A 19,036-nucleotide genomic window follows, 5' to 3' on the forward strand; every position below is an offset into this window, starting at 1 on the left:
TTCTCTGTGCAGCATAGCTCCACAGAGTTTCCTTTAAAAGCAGTTAGAGGGTAGAGGTAATTGTGGAATCCCAAACTTACTTTTAGACCTAAAAACTTGTTTTGCTTTTTAAGCTTCCATAATACACTGTCCCATGAAGTGTCCAGTTCTGTGTGACTTTTAGAAATAATCTCACCCGCCAAAAGTGGTTAAGGTGTAGAATGCACAAAATCCAAATGAAACAATATTGGCAGAACTATTTCTTAAGGGAAAGAAAATCAAAATAAAATAGTTTAAGCTGGAGCTATTTTCCCCAAAGTTGCTTTTCCATGAAAATAAAGTTAATGATGAATTGTGTGGGTCTGCCTGGAGGCTGAGTGCAGTGGCATTATTGATGTCGCTATAACACTGACCTCAGCTGAGCCAAGCTTTAAATTCTGACGAACAGGTTTTCAAACAGGTTTATAGGCCAAAGAGAGTCCTGAACACCCTCAGGGCTTGGTTTCCTTTGCCAAGTAATCAGTCAAAGCTATTACTGTCGCCCTGCCTTTTCCTACTGGCTAAATAAAGGAGCAGCTGCCATTTCTAATGAACATTAGCTGCGGCCTCCGTTTTCAGCAGTGCAAGGGATACTGGAATGAGTTGATTTAAAGCAAAACATCCACACGAGAGGTGGCTTCATGCCTCGGAAGCTAAAGTGGATTTTAAAGTGACTTAGGTCACATTTTAACCAAATGTAAAATATGTTTACTGAGGGCCTCATAAATATTTATTAAGAGTAGTAGATAATGTTGAAAATATTTTTAATATATAAGCATGGTCTTTGCCCCCCAGGAACATAAACTCTAGTCGGAGATAGAAACTGTCTGGAAAGCTTCCCAGCAATGCAAAGTTTATTTATTTAACATACCAGCAGGCATCTCTGTAAGTTTAGTTTAAGAATAACCTCCAACAGGAAGGCAGGGATACTGCCTCGTGCTGTATGATGTTCAAACTTAGGAACCTTCGTTATTCTTTGAAGCCCATTATCACTCAAAGGAGAAAATTATATTTGGGTCCAGAGAATTAGTTTTGAAGTGTTAGGGCAGTATTTCTCGGTGTGTGAGTTCTCCAGTGCCTGATATACCAGGAATGTGTATTAACAGTGAGCAATTTTAAACGAGGGTGGGAAAAGATGCTTTCAAGATTAGGAATGCTGGCTGCTCTCACAGAGGACCTGGTTATGCATCCACGTGATAGCTCACAACCATCTGTAACTCCGGTTCCTGGGACTCAGGAACTCTCTTCTGACCCTCACGGGGTACCTGACATCCATAGTTACGTGGTACGCATACTAGACAAAACACTCCTACATAAAATAAATACCTTTAATTAAAATTATCCAGAAATGCAGTGTGCACCTTCACCTACAGCCTAGAATCTGGACGCTTCGAGCTCTTTTTATTCAGCAGGGACTGTTTAGCCGAGTGAGACAAGTGACCCCTGGGATTGCCTGCAATGTTCTCTTACTACATCTTTGTTTGCTGAGGAACTGACTGCTGCCTCCTTCAGTTTTTCCAGCTAGAAATATTACTGAAGCCTCTGTTGTAGATCAGTGGCCCTGACAGGTCTCTTTGTTTTGTAAGATAAGAACAAAAGGACTTTCCTAAGGGTTTTTTTGTTCTGTTTTGTCTTGTTTTATGGCTAGATTCACATTTCTAGTCTCTTAGAGTTATAAATTAACCTGTATTTATCTTTTTTGCCAACAAAGATCCTATCCTCAGGAGAAAAAACATTTACCTTTTAGTGTAGTCACCTTGTTCCTGTGCCTTTCCCACTTGGGGAAGCAGCAAAAAGCTCATGCCATGCCCTAAGGGGCCACACTCTTAGTTACTCACCACCTTGTGTCTTGATTCTAAACAGAGGGTTCCAGGTAAAAGTCAGAACCACCTCTGGAAATTCCTTCAGCTCCTTGCAGTATGGCATTGTTTGGAAACAGGCTATAATCTTTAAGGAATAGCCACATAAAACCTTTAATTCGTGAGTCAAATTATAATGAACCCAGCAGGACAGGGAGGTAATTATTTTACCCCATAAAAAGCTGAATGGACACCACTTACCTTCTTCCTAGATTGTCCTCGGCTAGAATCACCTTCTGGAAAGCTTCAAAATCTATCATAAAAAGAATGTTTCTTCTTTAGCGACAAGAAAACCAGACAATGTTATAGTGCAGTATTTCTCCTTACAGAGTATGACTTCCTCTACTAGAAAAATGGCAGGTTCCTTTATAGAAAGTGGCCTGTGACATTAAACATGTGCTTAATATTATTATAATTTTAAGTTGTTTTGTTGAAGTGAATAGAAAAGAAAGAGAAAAGAAAGCTCTATGTCTTCTCCAGGGCTTAAAAACAAAGTGGTGTCTTTCAATTTCAGTGCATTTACACCCTAAGTACCATTTGTCCAACACTTGTTTCAATGGAAAATTAAGAATTTATTTTTATGTTTTACTAACTTTATAATATATGACCTACAAAAAAAAAAAAACCAACCCACAAAACCTAGAACAAATGATGCTCTCCACTAGAGGAAGATATGAGTAGAAAAATGACACCATAAAGGAAATAAGGAAATGGATACTAGTTCCGGGCCTCAGATAACTCCTTTCACTGCGGAACTTTAAAATATCATTTAATAATTTCCTAAAGTTATAACAGTGTAATTTTGTCTCCGATTCCAATTTGTAGGTTTTGGACTCAGCAGAACCCAGTTATTCAAGATGTCTAGGGATCCATGTATTCATACAGGTCTGGGGACTTGAGGAGGCAGTTGCTTTACACACATGTACCTGTCTTCCACACGTATGGAGAGCTGCAACTTTTTAAATTTATTCAATCAAGTTCAGCATAGGTATTTAAAATTAAAGACACTTAATTACATTGGGCATTCATGAAACTCACCCACTACTTCATTTTATACAGTAAAATCTGAAGGTATTTGTGATATGGCATATTATCTCATGTTTGAATTTTTATTGATCTACTTTCTCTCCTTCTTTTACAGGAATATATACATGCAAGAGTAAGTACTTCTTTTTAAAGATTTTTTTCTACTTTTAGTTTTATTTGTTCTTTGAGGATTTTACACAATACCTGTTGATCATATTCACCCTCTTCCCCAGATCCTCCCAGCTCCAAAGCCCCTTTCCACCCAACTTTCTGTCTGCCTCTTTACCACCCACCAAGTGCAGTTTATTCAGCCTGTATCCTCATGGGTGTGTGGCTTCCTATTGGCGGGTGGTTGACTTAACAGAGGCAACATTTTTAAAAAGTGACAACTCTTCCTCTCCTTGGCTGGGGTGGGACTTCCTGACCACTGCCCATCTCCATTCTGAGATTTAGTCTAGCTTGAGTTTGCATGGGGCTTGTGCATGCTGTCACAGTTGGGGTGAGCTTGTATGCACAGGTGCTCTACTGTGTCTGTATTACTTACATTCTTTTTTGTTTGTTTGTTTGTTTTTTGTAATTTTAATGATGGAAGCAAAATATACCTAAATAGGAAGTTTCTGGAAAAACCCTTTGTTCTTCCCTGTGTTGTCCCTCACACTTGACCTTGGCTCTGTATCTAGCCTTGCTTTTCAGAGCTGGATCTCTAAAAGCATCTGTGTTCCTTTTAGCAACAGTTTTGTCCAAGGGTTTACCCATAGAAGACCTTATGGTAATAATAATTATAAATTTTCACAAAGGGCTTGACCTTTGATCTCTTGGTGATTTTTTTTTCTTGCCCATGGAAGCTATCACTTTTCAGGGATAACAGTCAATTCCAGCTACCAGGACATGGCTATAAGGGCTATATGAGATGCTATATCAATGTTCTTCATAATGACAGTTTTACATCCTGAGTACCATCTATCCAAGACCAGTGTCACTTTCCGGGGTTAATGAACTTGCCCATTTTGGCAGTAAGCCCCATTCAGTTTTGAGCATTTCACAGTCTCGTTCTTTGCCCCTCAATCAGTTGTGGGTCTCTGTATTTATCACTGTCATAGTTTGACGGAGATGTCCTCCCATAGGTCACTGAAACACTTGGTCACCAGTTAGTGGCTCTGTTTGGGGGAGGTTTAGAAGGTGTGGACTTGCTAGAGGAAATATGTAATGATGCACAGATTATGATACACAGAGGATAAAATATGGGCTATATATTTTATTCTGGGAGAAGTCACTTACACAAGAAACCCATGACCCACAAGTTCCTGCTCCAGGGATCCATGCCCAGGCTGCTCTCCATGACCTGACTGGAACCAAGAGAGTGAGCTGGGGTCCTGGACCAGACCAGCCTACCCTGTCATGTCCGCACCCGTGGTCAGTGCAACAGGTGCAGGAGGGGTGGATATCTCACTACAGATATGTAAGTGAGTGGCCAGGCTTTGAGAGTTAAAAGGCTGGAGCTACTTCTAATTCCATCTTTTTGCTTCATGCTTGTGACTATTTGAGATGAATACCCTCAGTTTGCTGTTCCAGCTATGATGCCTGCCACTTGCTACCATGCTTCCCAGCCATTCATTGGCCCTGACACCCACTGTGATGGTGATGGACTCTTATCCCTCTAGAACCATAAGCCCAAATAAAACCTTCCTTCTACAAGTTGCCTTGGTGTGTGGTTTGAATAAGAAAGTCCCCATAGGCTCATACATTTAAATGCTTGGTAACCGGGAGTAGAGAGAATAGCACTTTTAAGAGGTGTGGCCTTGTTAGAGTAGGTGTGGATTTGAACGAGGGCTTTAAGGTTTTGAAAGCCCAAGTTAGGCTCAGGATCGTTCTCTATTCCTTCTCCCTGCATATTCAGATTTAAAACTCTCACATCCTCTAGAACCATGACTGCCTACAAAGCCACCATGCTTCCTGACATAATGATAATGGACTAAATCTCTGAAACCATAAACCAGCCTCATTAAATGTTTTCCTCTTTAAGAGTTGCTGTGGTCATGGTGTCTCTTCATGGCAATAGAACTTCGACTAAGACACTTGGTCATGGGATTTTTGTCACAGCAATGGGAAACTGAGCAATATGGTCACCATCCTCTGCAAATAGTGCCCTTTTCTGACCTCCTTGTGTAGAAAGCACACAGGGTGAAGGTCAGAGGACAACTTGAGAAAGTCCGTTCTTTCCGTTTACCATGTGGGTTCCAGGAATCCTCAGGCTTGTCGGTAAGCACCCTTGCCCACATAGACATATCTCTGGCCCTGGCGAAATTGATTATTGGTTTTTGAGGCATCAGATAGGCTGCCACTTTAAAAATCTTTTATTTCAGAAGGAAAGGGGACTGAAGAGATGGCTCATAGTCATGTTAACACGTTTGCCATGTAAGCATAAGGACCTGAGTTTGGATTTCCAGCACCCCCATAAAAGCTGGAAATGCTTCTGTAGTCAAGGGTAGGAAATCCCTGGAGCTCACCGGCCTGCCAGTCTAGCCAAGCTGGTAAGCTTCAAGCTCAGTGAGACCCTGTCTCAAGAAATAAGATAGAGAATGACCGGGAAGAAAACTGATGCTGACCTCTACATACGCGGCCTCAGTGTGGCCGCCGCTGTCACCCCACCACCATCACTGTCAGAATTTAGAGGGCACTGCATTTTCCATCTTCAGTGTCTGTGGTACCTGTTGTTTCTCTGAAAGGTTAAAGCATCTCCTTGTTCCCAGGGCACTGAAGTTTCATGTGACTGTTTTGCCTCACATTCTGGACAGTGGGTGCTGTGGGTAGCTGACTTTTCTTAAATCGCCTCATGATGTTTTCCTCCTCATGGTGTGTTCTAATGTTTTATTCTGAGAATTCTACCAATAGATACTAACTCCGAGATTCCTAGTGAACTTAGCTGTTATGTCTGCTTTCATTCTTTTTTTTTATTATTTAATTTTATATAACAAAGTCCAATTAAATGAAAACAAACATTTATACACAATATTTGGGAATTTGGTGTTCTTTCCAAACTACTTCCCTGGTTAGGGGCGCTGTCTTGGGGGATTCGAGAAGATTCGTATCCTAGCTGTAGCGTAGGGCGTGCCAGCGCGGAACTGGATCAGCTGACCTGTCAGGCGGTCTGGTGGATCAAACCACTTAGTCTGGAAGGAATCCACACTTTACCTGTGGAAACAAAAATAGAAATACTTTTCCCCAGTAACTTGTCTGCTTTCATTCTTTTAACTTCCAAGAGTTCTTAATTCTTCAGATGACCTCCTTTGCTTTCTTTCTTTCTTTTTTTTTTTCCAGCATCTCCCAAATTAGACAGTTTCCAAAATGGTGCTTTGAACTGATCCTTCTCATATTGACCCTCAGGCTCCTCCACTCCCCACTCCCTTAGATACTAAGAAACTGTTAATTTACCATTAGTAAATTTTCTGGAATGATTAAGTATGGCTGTTCCATAGTTACTGCTTCTCTACACTCATCTATATAAGTTATGATTCATTGTCCTCCTTTATTCTTCTAAAACTTAATAGTTTTGTATTTATTTTGAGTTCCATGTTTTATAGTAATTGCTATTTTTCTATATAGCCTACAACAGTTTTCTTTATTATTGACTTAAAAGTTCCATAAGGAGATTAAATTATTAAAAGCTTTCTTTACAGTTATTATAAAGTAAATAAAAATGTAGGATATTTGTGATCATGAAATGCTAGAAATTCAAAAAATTATTATAGCCAGTCATCAAGTTATATTTTCCTTCTATTCTTTCTGAAAAAAAATATATAGAGAGAGACAGATATTGAAGTTCAAGCTGAAGAACAGAAAACAAAGCAGCCAAGAGCCACCAGAGAGCTCTTACCTCTACAAGGCTGGGGTGATTCTGTCCTCAATGGGGCTGGAGACTAATAGCCAGCTCTGAGACCCTGCTCCTGTCTTATATACCTCTCTAGTGCTGGGATTAAAGGCATGTGCCACCACTTCCCGGCTCTATGGCTGTGACTAGCTTTGCATTCTGATCTCCCAGCAAGCTGTATTAGATCATAAACAATATCAACTCACATACAGGCATATTTCATATGGAATATTTTTTCTGTTTTCCACCATAGTTTTTACATTATCTAAATATTGTTTTTTCCTATATTTTATTGGAAAAGCTTTGCAGCAAAACTAGATAGTGTTGAAACAAAACTAACTGTGTTTGCTTAACCTAGTAAAGTCCCAGTAATAATGTGCCTGGTAAAGTTCCAGTAATAATGTGTGATGAGCCCAGTGTAGCTGTGTCTAGCACTAAACACTTGCCAATAAAGTTATAATATAAAAGAAAGCTGAAACAGTGTTATATGTTAATAACTGCATTCAGTTTTGGCACAAATATTGTGGAGGACTGCTGCACAATATTGTGGAGGTATATTACTACAAGGCAGGAGGTGACAATTGGCTGACATGGGGAGATCATGCCCAGGACTCATCTGCCATCACCGTTATCAAAACTTCACCTCACTAGGTGGGATTAGACATGGCAGTGAACTTTGTGACATCAAGCGCCTGAAGTGCTGTTATCTCACAACACATCCTCTATCTTTCCTTCCATGGTGTAGTCTGTCTGATGCAGATACCACAGCATTATTGATTGTCACTTGGGCAACTGAAAAAAAAAAAAAACTCCTGAAGACAAAAGTACCTGGGAAACCTCTCATTTTGTCAGCCATTTCTCAGACTGACATTTATGTTGTTTTTTTTTTTTAAAAACAATAATCACTTCTAATTATCACTGAAATCACAAAACAAAGGTACTAGAAATTTGATGCTGAAGGCTGATAGAAATAGAAGTAGTGATAACACTTGAACTCAATTACAGGCTCAGGTTGGCGTGTGACTCATCTAGGAACAGGAAGGAGAGTGGATCACAGAAACAACTGTGCCATGCAATATGTCTGTGCTTTTTCTCTTTGTTTTCTGGTTTTTATTGTTGTTCTAGTTTTTAAAATGTACGTATATACATATATACAGAGATGACTCTAAATAAATGATCTATTAGCTTTTTTTCAGAGTATTTGCCTACTTCTCTTGGATGGTATTTTCAGGAGTTTTTGAATGATGAAATCAATTAAAGTTTGGTGGTAATCAAAGAAACTCAGAAATTCTGACTGTAGTAGGTTAGAGATCATTCCTGACTTCTTTCTCATCTCATTGGATTGTCTACATAGTAGTATAAACTATTGCTAAGGGATCATCTCTGCTTTGATACATTAAAAATTGCTGCTAGCTACTGACACTCAATCAATCAAAATGCTTTTAGTTGGGTTTTCAATATGATTGATAGTGTTTCATCTACTTCATTCAGTTCTCCTGGAAACTGATGATGTTTCTTTTCTCCCATCCCTGATCTCTTTTTCTGTCTCTTGATCCTTCTCTCTGTTACACCCACTCCTTTCCTTTGCTTTTCTGTTTCTTTATTGTAAACCTTTAGTATTTGCTCTGACTTTCCTTTAAAATGTTTTCATTGTAGCCTCTGAACCTTTTAGTCTAGTATAATTCTTTTGAGATATAAGTATACTCCTCCCCTAGCCATTTACTTCTCCATTTTGAAATATTGGGGAAGGAGAGTTTTCAAAAGAAAATAAAAGCACATGACAGGAAGCCTGAAAACTCAGTGACTTCTCAGTCTAAGTGTGTGCATTGATAAAATGTGAGCATGGGTGGGAGATGCTCTGATGACAGAGAAATTGGTCATAAACTGGAAAATTGGGAAAAGAAATGATTACAGATAGTTGCTAAGAAAGATGATGAACACAAAATAGGGAGTTGGAATAGAGATTGATGTGTGTGTGTGTGTGTATGTGTGTGTGTGTATACATATGACAATTAGAGTCACTTAGTTTCTTATTTGTCAAAGGTCGAGTTGAACTAGATAGTTTGCAAGAAGCCTTTAGGCCATGTTTTAGACATTTTAAATTCCCTTTACTTTTCAAATTACATGACTGTTGTCTATCAGTACATGTTTTAAGTTCAAGTATGAAAAATGCACCTATTGGGATTTAAAAGGTGTCATTACTTTCCATCTATAGTCTTCTGTGCCCTACATTGATTTTTAGAAGCCACTACTGGCAGTGATTTGGATGGCGGTTTGATGGAGCTCAGGGTCAGTGGGAAGGCTCCCACCCTATCTCATAAGCACATATGAAAGGGCCTTTTGGGGTACTGGCTGTTGCACAGTGGTGTAAAGAGTTGTTGGTGACATTTCACAGTGGGAAAGAGATGAACAAATCATTACATGAGGGGCGGTTAGGGAAGTGTGGTAGCTATAACCTTTATTATAAATTTCTTATGGAGTCTGTTGTAGGACCCCTGAATGAATGGCTTTTCAGCTTGTTAGAAAACAGAGGACAGTGTTCAGTTTGGACAATATTTTTGGGTTACATATTTGAATTTTTCTACAATGAGTTTATATTGCTCACTAGTAATCACAAAAACACAATGGGGAAATGGCGCTTCTCTTGGTTGTCATGGGAAGACGCATTCTGAAGCTGGTATTAATGTCTGGTGTATACACTGACCTCTAAGTAAATCTAAAGATGGGTGATGTTTGGTAGGTATGTATACTTCGTTTGTTTTCTTTTAGGTCTTTGGTTCAGTGGTGGGGTATTTCAGCCTTGCTTCTTTTTGTCATTGTAGCAAAGCTCTTGTTTCCATTTGGAAATTTAATATATTTCAAAGGTGGAAAAACTGTTTTAGGAGCATCTTTTTTTAAAATCACAAAATGAAAAGCAATGTTGGTAAACAAAGGTAAAACAGGTATCAATGACGTCTTTTGTAGAGGCAAACCAAACCTGCTGGACATGGGGTCCTTGATGATCAAGCCTATCCAGCGTGTGATGAAATACCCGCTGCTACTGTGTGAACTGCGGAACTCCACCCCTCCCTCCCATCCAGACTACAGGGCACTGGAGGAAGCCTTCGCTGCTGTGAAGGACATTAACGTTAACATCAATGAGCTGAAGAGAAGGAAAGACCTGGGTAGGTGGGAGTATGGCAGGGTGACTGTCCCCCAGGATTGGAGTGTTCCTTTTGTGTGTCATAGTCACAGTGTCCGAATGGTGTCACGGAAGTCACAGTGAACATGATGACTTGAAATCTGGAGTCAGAGGACAGGAGCAGAGTGTGAGTTTGGCTTAATAGCTAGGTTCAGAAAAAGACTATAAGATATATACAAAACTGGTAATTACAAAAAACAAATCCAACAGATGTTCGAATATTCACTCTCACTTGATTGCTGCTGTGTTCTTGGTGGTATATTGTGAGTAGACAGTCCTCCTGCCACTGAAGTCTGCAGAGAAAAGAGGGGGCATAGCGCAGGATCTGCAGCCCCGGAGGCTAGCACAGAAATGGGACTGACCAGGTCCAGGTTCATGTGAAGGATTCCATCTGGTACTTTCTACTCAGTTGATCCTGACACACAGGAATGAAGATTAGGGTTGCTGGGGGGGGCATGTTTGTTTCCACAATTAACAAATGGTTCTTATCTACTTTAAGCTAAGATAGTACAGTTAATACCTAATGGTAAGAGTGGGGTTCAATATAGGAGTGCTAAGTCTATGGACCCAGTGTAGCCCAGGGATAATAGGCCTTCATCCCCTAATTAGTACTCACTAAGGGCTCTCATCCAAGTTTGTGTTTCCAATATAAAGACCTGAACTCAACACTGAAGTAATGATAGGAGTTTAAAAATAAATGGTGCAGCAACTTCATTCTCTTGGATTGGTTTTGTTTTCAAATAAGTAAAAAGGAAAATATTCGCTTTAGCAAATAAAAATCATAAAGAATACAAGAACAAAGTAATAGAGTCCAAGATACCATAAGCAAACTGAAAAGACTGCACATATAGGATGACTGCCTAGAATGTATTATTGCTATTATTATTTCAGTAATAAGAATATTCTAATAAACAGCCAATAAAAAAAGAACAATCCACAGGAAGCTTTGCTAGTAACTGGGGGAATGGAAATTAAAACTGCAATGATATGATATGCTCAATATCTTAAGCCAGAGAGTGTGTGCCACCAGCCAGTACTAGTCAAAATATTACCATACTTGATCTTATACAGGAGGTAGAAAACTGATCAAAAATTGTTTTGAAGGTTTACCGAGTAATCCAGTAAGGATAATAAACTGTGTTATGTGTTGTGATGTGATGAGATTAAAAAGCAATGACATAAAATACTTGTGTCAACTGGTTTAATCCCAAAAATTATTTGAAAGGTGTTTTGTTTTACTTTCTGGAACACGGCTTCATGTAGCCCAGGTCAGCTTGAAACTCATTATAGAGCTGAGGCTGCCCTTGAAGGGCTCTTCCTGCCTCCACTTTCCAAGTGCCTGGATTACAGGAGTGTGCCGCTATGCTATGCTTGACTCAGTCTTGAGTCTTATATGTTCAATATAGTACTATTCATATAAAGCTTGAAACAGTAAATATTACATCTTGTCTAACTCACTATGCACTGTTGGCTTAACCCTCATCAACAGTGCCTATGACTGAACATCTTTCTATGCCCTTACCAACACTGAATGTATCAAACGTTTGGAACAAGATGAGGGGTAACAGTTATTTCAAAGAGATTTAAAACTCAGAATGATTCTCACCTGGCCCCAAATCACAGACTTGATAAAAAAGCCAACCTAGGATTTGAGGCTGATATGTGATGGGTTGGTTGGTCTTTTCGTTGCTTTGGACCTGATTCCCTATTCCAGAGGACCTGTCCACTGATAATATGCATCAGAGCGGGGGTGTTTTCTTCTTTTCTGGTAAAAGGAACTTTTTTTTTCTTCCCTTTGACACTGAGAGTAAAACCCAACCTCTTCCCCATCCAGAGATTTCTTTAATGTGAGAAGTAAATTGAATAGCCTTGAGTAGCCGAGTTTCTGAAGGTTGGTGGGTGGGTTACTTTGGACAAACTAGGCAATGGGGTAATAGGGTAATGAAGTAATGGGGTAATGGATCCTGAAGAAGAAGGTTAAAATCTCCATAAATCCTGTCCTCAATATAAATATCAGCCTTTGAAAAGTCTAGTGGAGTGGGCACTCTGGCCGCACACAATCGGATGTATCACTGCCTTCTTCCTTTTCAGTTCTAAAATATAAGAAGAATGATGAGGATGAATCACTCAAAGACAAACTATCTAAACTAAATATTCATTCAATTAGCAAGAAGTCCAAAAGAGTCACAAATCATCTAAAGATCCTGACCAGAGGAGAGTCACAGGTAATTTTTCTTTATGGACCACCTACATTTCCTCAGGAATCATTAACACCGCCGTTCTTGAGGGCCTTGGCTTTGCTCTTTCTGTGAATACATCTAGAACACAGAATCAAGGTAGTGCCTGAAGCTCTTCCTTTGAAGGATGGTGGTGGGGTCTGGAGGTTTTAACACTACCTCAGCTTCCACTGGGAAGGCAAACAGAGGAGAGATGAAAATGTAGGGCATGGGGTGGCAAAGCCATAGGAGACATGACACTCAGCTGCTCACGGTCTCTCTCTCTCCAAGGCCACTTCTTCCTCCATCTCAGGTTTCTTTCTGCTTTAGGTTTTTCTATTCCTCTGGGATTCTCTTTATTTTATCAAAAAACAAAGTATTTCTTAGATGGATAACGCAGTGTGATAGTTTTGGTGTTCTTATCCCCCTTCTGTTCCCAGAGACCCCCTGGATGGATGCACATTACAGGCTAACTGGTTCTTAGTGATCCTTACTCAGTGGTTTAACATAGCTTGCCCTTTAATCCCAACCTCTTATAAATAAACTGATTTCCAAAGACTTCTAAATCTTAATCTGCTTAAGGAGAATCACATGACCTAATTTCAAAAGACAGGTCCTAGAGTTCCACCTATCTCAAGGGGGTACAACCTAGAACCCCGTATTTATGCAGACCTCCCAGGAGGAGCTGAAATTCGGGAGAACAGTGCTATATCGTCATCTCTTCTTCTCATTTTCCCTGTCGCTGCAGTGACTTTACCACTTGTGGGGAACATAGTCTGTTCCACCATTGCACTTATTTCTTCGTAATTTTCTAGAGATTCACCAGGTCTGTCACAAAAAAAAAAAAAAAAAGAGGCTTGGAACGCAGCTATAATGTGGGAAGCTGGGGGCATTAACAGTGCATGGTGGCTGATCAGGAAATGGGTAATTGGGACATTTCACTAAAGACAACAGTAATAAAATCAAATTGAAAATGAGCTGAAGGAGACAGTAACCCCCTGTAGGCATTTATAAATATGTGCAGAAATTCTCTTCCATGCTTTGTGATTTTGCTTCTTACTCAAGATAGTTCTGTTGAATAGAGCAGGCAGCTTCTAATCTGGGGTGACTTTTGTGGGGACCATTATATTCTTTCGAATATTTATCATCAGCTTTTTATTTTTTTTTTTAACTGTGAACTAGAAGTGAATTGTAGCTAAAATAGCCTGAAGGGATATTAATTAGATTTTTCCTCTTAATCTTCATAGAGGATGTCCTGTCAGCCATGAAGCATTTCACTGTTAATCAGAAAATCAGCTGCATAGGCTGGACTGGAGAAGAGATAAATCTCAAATCAATCAATTCTGTACTTGTCAGCAGCTCAGGTGAAATATTGGTGGAGTTAGGGTGTAAAGCTATTACCCAGGAGGAAGATTCTATTCAATCCATCATATGTGTATTGAACTCTCGTGTACCAGGCACTGTGTGAGAGACTGGGAATACAAAGATGAACAGGTATAGATCCAGAATTCAGGCTGCCTAGTTTTTAATCCCAATCACATCTATAAATATGTTTCTTTAACTTGCTACGTATCTGTCCTAAAGAGATTCTTAAGCATAGCACAGCACAACACAGAACTGCATAGCGTAGCATAAGAAACAAAACACAGCATAGTGAATAGAGCATAGAATACCAGTCAAGTAACCACTTATTTCATCTCTTATAATAATCCTGAGATGTGAGCAGATGGGATCTGCTGCAGAAAATCTTCCAGGATCCAGGATCCCTGCTTGCCAAATTTTCTACCGTGCTTTCCCTAAATATATTGTCTTCAGCTGTTAATTGAAACTAGGGCACTCTTGTGTCTCCTCCAAGTCCCAAGACAATGTCATAAGGCCTAGACTTAGAAATGAAATACAACACTTCCTTCATACTCTCTTTGTCCAAATCCGGTTATACTGGCTGAGCCAGCCACAAAGGAGTCTGGGAAATGGAGTCCCTGGCAAGGCAGCCATCCATATCTCCAACTTAATCTAGTGCTTCCTGCTCTGCTATGTGAAGGATCACAGGGGAGATTTAACATCCCCAAAGCATTTGCTTCTCTATCTCTAAAATGGGATTACTCATAATGCTTGCCCCATAGAGTTGTGAAAGATTTGAAATGATAAAGCGAATGAAAAGTTTGTGCACAGTGTCTGAATATAATTAATGCTGAATGAAATTAATATAATAACAACAGTTAACTATTGTTATTATTAAGACAAACTTATTCATCTTAAATGCTCAGGCTGTGTCAGTGAAGAAAATTGCTTAAATAATTAAGGTTGTAAGAGCACATAGGAGGAAGAAATTAATTTTCTGCAATGAAAAAATAGTAATGAAACTCAGCACAGAAGGGGCAACCCTAGAGTCTAATTCCTAAAAATAAACAGAATTCTGAAGCAGAAAGGAGCAACAGCATCTTCCATCAAAAAAGCATGGGAAAGGCTTGGTTATAGCTTGGGCAACATTTCTTAAAGTGTAATCCTGAGTGCCTACTTCAAAATCATCTGGGTCCTAGCTAAGTACACAGAATAAAATACCAGGAGGTGGTCTTTGAAAACTCCATTTACAAAAATCTGTACAAGCATATTGGTATGTGTACACATAGAGCTGGAGCAAAGACATTAGGCCAAAGATGCTGGGTTATTAATTCTGCTGCCTTTAATTAAGGCTTCCCTACACAAATAAAAATTAAGAGATTCAAAAATAAATAAAAGATTGTGTATATATAGTTATAGTTATATAAACACACACACACACACACACACACACACAGAGTTCTGAGGCTAACACTGTGATGTTAAGAAACACATGGAGGAAGAAGAGTATAATTATTACCAAGTACAGAAATGAACCACACACACTATGTTCCATGTAACATTCATATGCCTGTTCATAACAGCTTCACCACCACAGGACTGATTCTCGTAGACATTTTGGTTATAATAAATAAAGTTCACCATCAATAGGAATGTGTGCATCTCTAAAAATGACTAGAAGTGTATAAAACACAATGCATTCACATAATTCTAGTGAATATTACAGATAAGAAGACAAACACAATGCACGTGACAACCATCTTAGTTCTGCAAATGAGCTGCAGCAGAAGAACTAATATTGTACATCATCTTTCATGTTTGAGGTGATATTGCCACCTTTCTTTAGTGATAGGCCTAAGTATATTTTCAAAGTCAGCCCTGTGAGATAAACTAGAATGAGTTCTATTAGCAAAACAATAGACAGTATAGTTTGAGAACACAATATATGCCACTAAAAACTATAGGGGTTGGGATTCTGGAGAGATGGCTCCATGGTTAAGAGCACTTGTTCTCAACACCCACTCTGGGTGGCTCATAACCACCTGCAGCCCCAGCTTCAGAGATTCCAGCTTCAGAGAGGATCTAACACCTCTGTTCTCCCTGGGCTCCTGTATACTATGTGTGCATACATATTGTCCCCCATACACATAATAAAGTAATCTTTAAAAAAAACTATAGAGGGGGCTAGGACATGGCTCTGTGGGTAAGAGTGGTTGTTGTACAGATGTGTGATCATCTGTTTGCATCCCTAGCACCCATGTAAAAAGCCACACATAGCTCCCTGCTCCTATAACCACAGCACTGTGAGAGGTGGAGGCAGCAAGACCACTGGTGCTTGCCACATGCCAGCTCCTGGTTCAGGGACAGATTCCAGCTAAAAGGAGAAAGGCAGAGGGTGACCGAGAGGGCCATCTGAAGTCCTGTCCTGAAGGCATGGGTCTGTGACCCACTCTTCACACACGCGCACACACATGCACACATGCACACACACACAGAGTGTATCTCACACACACATGCACACACACACAAATACACACACACAGAGTGTATCTCACACACACACACACACACAGTGTATCTCACACACACACACAGAGTGTATCTCTCTCTCACACACACACACAGAGTGTATCACACACACACACACACAGAGTGTATCTCACACACACACACACAGAGTGTATCTCTCCCTCACACACACACACAGAGTGTATCTCACACACACACATATGCACACACACACACAGAGTGTATCTCACACACACACTTTCTTTCATAACATACTCTCTCACACACATCCTCTCTGTCACACATATACACACTCTCACACACTTTCTTACACAGTCTCTCTCTGTCTCGCACACACACACACACACACACTCCCACGCAAGACGATGTAGGGGAATGTTTTACAATCCTGTGGCTGCTGTGACATGGGTGTGATGGTATAAAATCAGCAGCAAATCGAGCTTCATGATATAACTTACAACCCTGGCTGGACATACGTTTGTGCTGTGTGCAGACCCAGAAAGCTATTATGAAAGTCAGCATATCACAGGGTGTTTTCACACACCAAAGGGTTTTTGTTTTTTAAATCATGTGCTGTGTCTATGTGGTCTGTACCATCTTTAGTGTTTTATTAACTTTGTACCATTTAAAACTAGTACATGCGTTGAGTCATGAAATAGTAACTTCTTGTGTGTTTTAGGTGAGAGACAATACATTTAACAGGGAAGAAAAGCTTTTTCGGTCACTAGAAAAGACTCTGAGGCTGTGTGTGAAGAACATTTCGTCCTGCCTTCAGCACATAGAGGTGAGTGAGAGACGGCTGCTTCTGCAGAAGTTTGCTGGTCCTCAGGTTATTGTGAGCAAATGTGACTATTGTGCGGTGAACTAAACTCTATCAAACTTGAGAGGTTTCACAGTTCGGATACGGCAAGACTTGGTCTGTGCACACTTCTTACCTAGCCTGCCCCAATCCAAATCATTGTATTGTTGGGCTTTTGTCCTTGTTTGTATAACAAGGACCCCATCCTGCCTTCCTTATAATAAAGATGAGTTTGTGAGCACTAGAGTGTATGTGAGGCAGACACTGGGTTTGTCTGATTTTACCAATATTGTTCTTTGCAGTTCCTAAAATAAGGATAAAAATCCCATACTAAGGAAAGCAAACTGAACTATATAGAACAACGCAAACCGTGGTAAGAAAATACTGTTGTGCAGTTAGAGTAGGACCCAAAACACTCCACCGATTTCTAGCCTCTTTGGAGGTTGTCCCGTCCTACTCAAGCATCTCTGCTTTTAAAAACCTTAGGTGGGAAGCTGTACATGGCACTCGCTGGAAAGGCTGGCCAAGGGTTTCTTGTAATGGAACTTACCAAGGGCACGATGTCCTTGAACACAACTTGACAGCAGCTATGACTAGAAGGATAGGAAGTTAGCAGTTACAGTAAATCAGTTAATAAGCACAACCTTCCTTCCCCAGACGTCTTTTTCTCTTGGATATCTGTTTTTGGAGCTAAGCGCTTGCACAGTTAGATAAAAGATTCTGCCAGAAGAACATTAACATGACCAGCACACTGCTTTGGAAACAAGATTCATATTCTGGAGGGATGAGCACTGTCCATCCCTACAGTCTTACCCAGAATCCGTTTCACACTCAGGTTAGCAAATCTTTACGAAAGAAGCCGGCAAACACAGTTGCGGTGGGTCACAGCAGTGGGCGTGTGGCAGCCCTTTGCCCTTCAGCTTTTGCTCAAGGACCCCAATGCCTCTGGGAAGCATTCACTGGTGTTTTCACTGATTGAATCCACAAAAAAAAAAAAAAAAAGTGAGCAGCTTTATTTCTGAAAGATACCGTTAAATTTACCAAGAAAAGCTACTGATTAAATCTAAGGGAATTGTTTTTTAAATAAGGAGTCTGAAGAATTGAATGACCCAGGGAACTTAAGATGGGCTCCTCCTACTCAGAGAGAGCAGGAATCTGTCAGAAATGATGTTGGGAGAGGAGGCGAAACAGATTGTGGCAGGTAGCCTGACTGCAGAGCACCCATGGTATTTTTACAGTTTTCTGTCTCTCCGGGAGATTTAGCATTGTGATGATGAAGTTCTCAAATGGGAGACGTTAATTGTGCTGACTTCACTCAGAACTTACCCTTCTGTAACTCTGGGTTTCGGCAGGCCATGCCCTTCACTCTGCAGAGTGTAGCAGAACTCCGTGAGATTTCACACAAGGATGGAGAGAACTGTTGGGAACCCCGAAATCTTGCTTCACATCCCTGTCAAGACTTTGTAAGTTACACTTACAGATAAATTCAAATTAAGCAGCAGGTTTTAAAAGCTGCTTTCACACACACACACACACACACCTTGTAGATATAAACTATGCGCTCAATCAAATATTAACATCAAAATTAGGCTTTTAGAGACAGGAGTTTTAAAATAATTAATTCTGCTTAGAGTGGGTTAGTAAGGTTTGGACTATAATGGAAGTTTAACACAATCTCATACTCTCTTTCTGTGGGGGGGGTGGTTCAGTGCCTGATAAAAAGACACTTAAACAATACTCAGTTAAGTCTGTGTATGAGATATGCAGAACATATTAACTTGTAAAGCGGCGAATCTTTGTTTTTCATTTGTTTTGTTTCACTTGGTTTTGTTTTTGAGACAGGGTTTCTCTGCGTAACAATCCTGGCTGTCTTGGGACTCACTCTGTAGAGTAGACTGCCTTGAACTCAAAGAGATCCACCTGCCTCTGCCTCCCAAGCGCTGGAATTAAGGGCGTTGCCACCACCACCTGGATAACTATTTGTTTTTAAGAGTTCTATAAAATATATGTTGGGAAGCATTGAAACATTCTGGACTAATAAAAGGTTTGGGTGGTATGCTTTTCTGGATAATACTAATTTTAGTTTAGTGCCACATGTTATTATTTCATAGCAGTATTTAATATATTTTGGAGAAAGCATAATAGGCCATATTTATGTGTTGGTTTTAGGGCAGCTTGTCTTCTCCAACCGGTCGTAGT

At 40.0% G+C, this 19,036-nt stretch overlaps 1 protein-coding gene across 1 annotated transcript in view; it reads left to right on the forward strand.

Moving 5' to 3' along the window:
• Positions 1-19,036, forward strand: part of Arhgef38 (Rho guanine nucleotide exchange factor 38) — a 106,484-nt gene that overhangs the window by 74,721 nt on the left and 12,727 nt on the right. Inside the window, exons 5-10 of the mRNA XM_051185421.1 lie at positions 3,019-3,036; positions 9,736-9,935; positions 12,044-12,177; positions 16,718-16,822; positions 17,443-17,445; positions 18,190-18,300. Coding sequence (XP_051041378.1) covers positions 3,019-3,036; positions 9,736-9,935; positions 12,044-12,177; positions 16,718-16,822; positions 17,443-17,445; positions 18,190-18,300 — 571 coding nt within the window. The remainder of the gene's footprint in view (positions 1-3,018; positions 3,037-9,735; positions 9,936-12,043; positions 12,178-16,717; positions 16,823-17,442; positions 17,446-18,189; positions 18,301-19,036) is intronic.

This window comes from Phodopus roborovskii, unplaced genomic scaffold, assembly GCF_943737965.1.
Source record: "Phodopus roborovskii unplaced genomic scaffold, PHOROB, whole genome shotgun sequence".
Taxonomy (NCBI): Eukaryota; Metazoa; Chordata; class Mammalia; order Rodentia; family Cricetidae; genus Phodopus; species Phodopus roborovskii.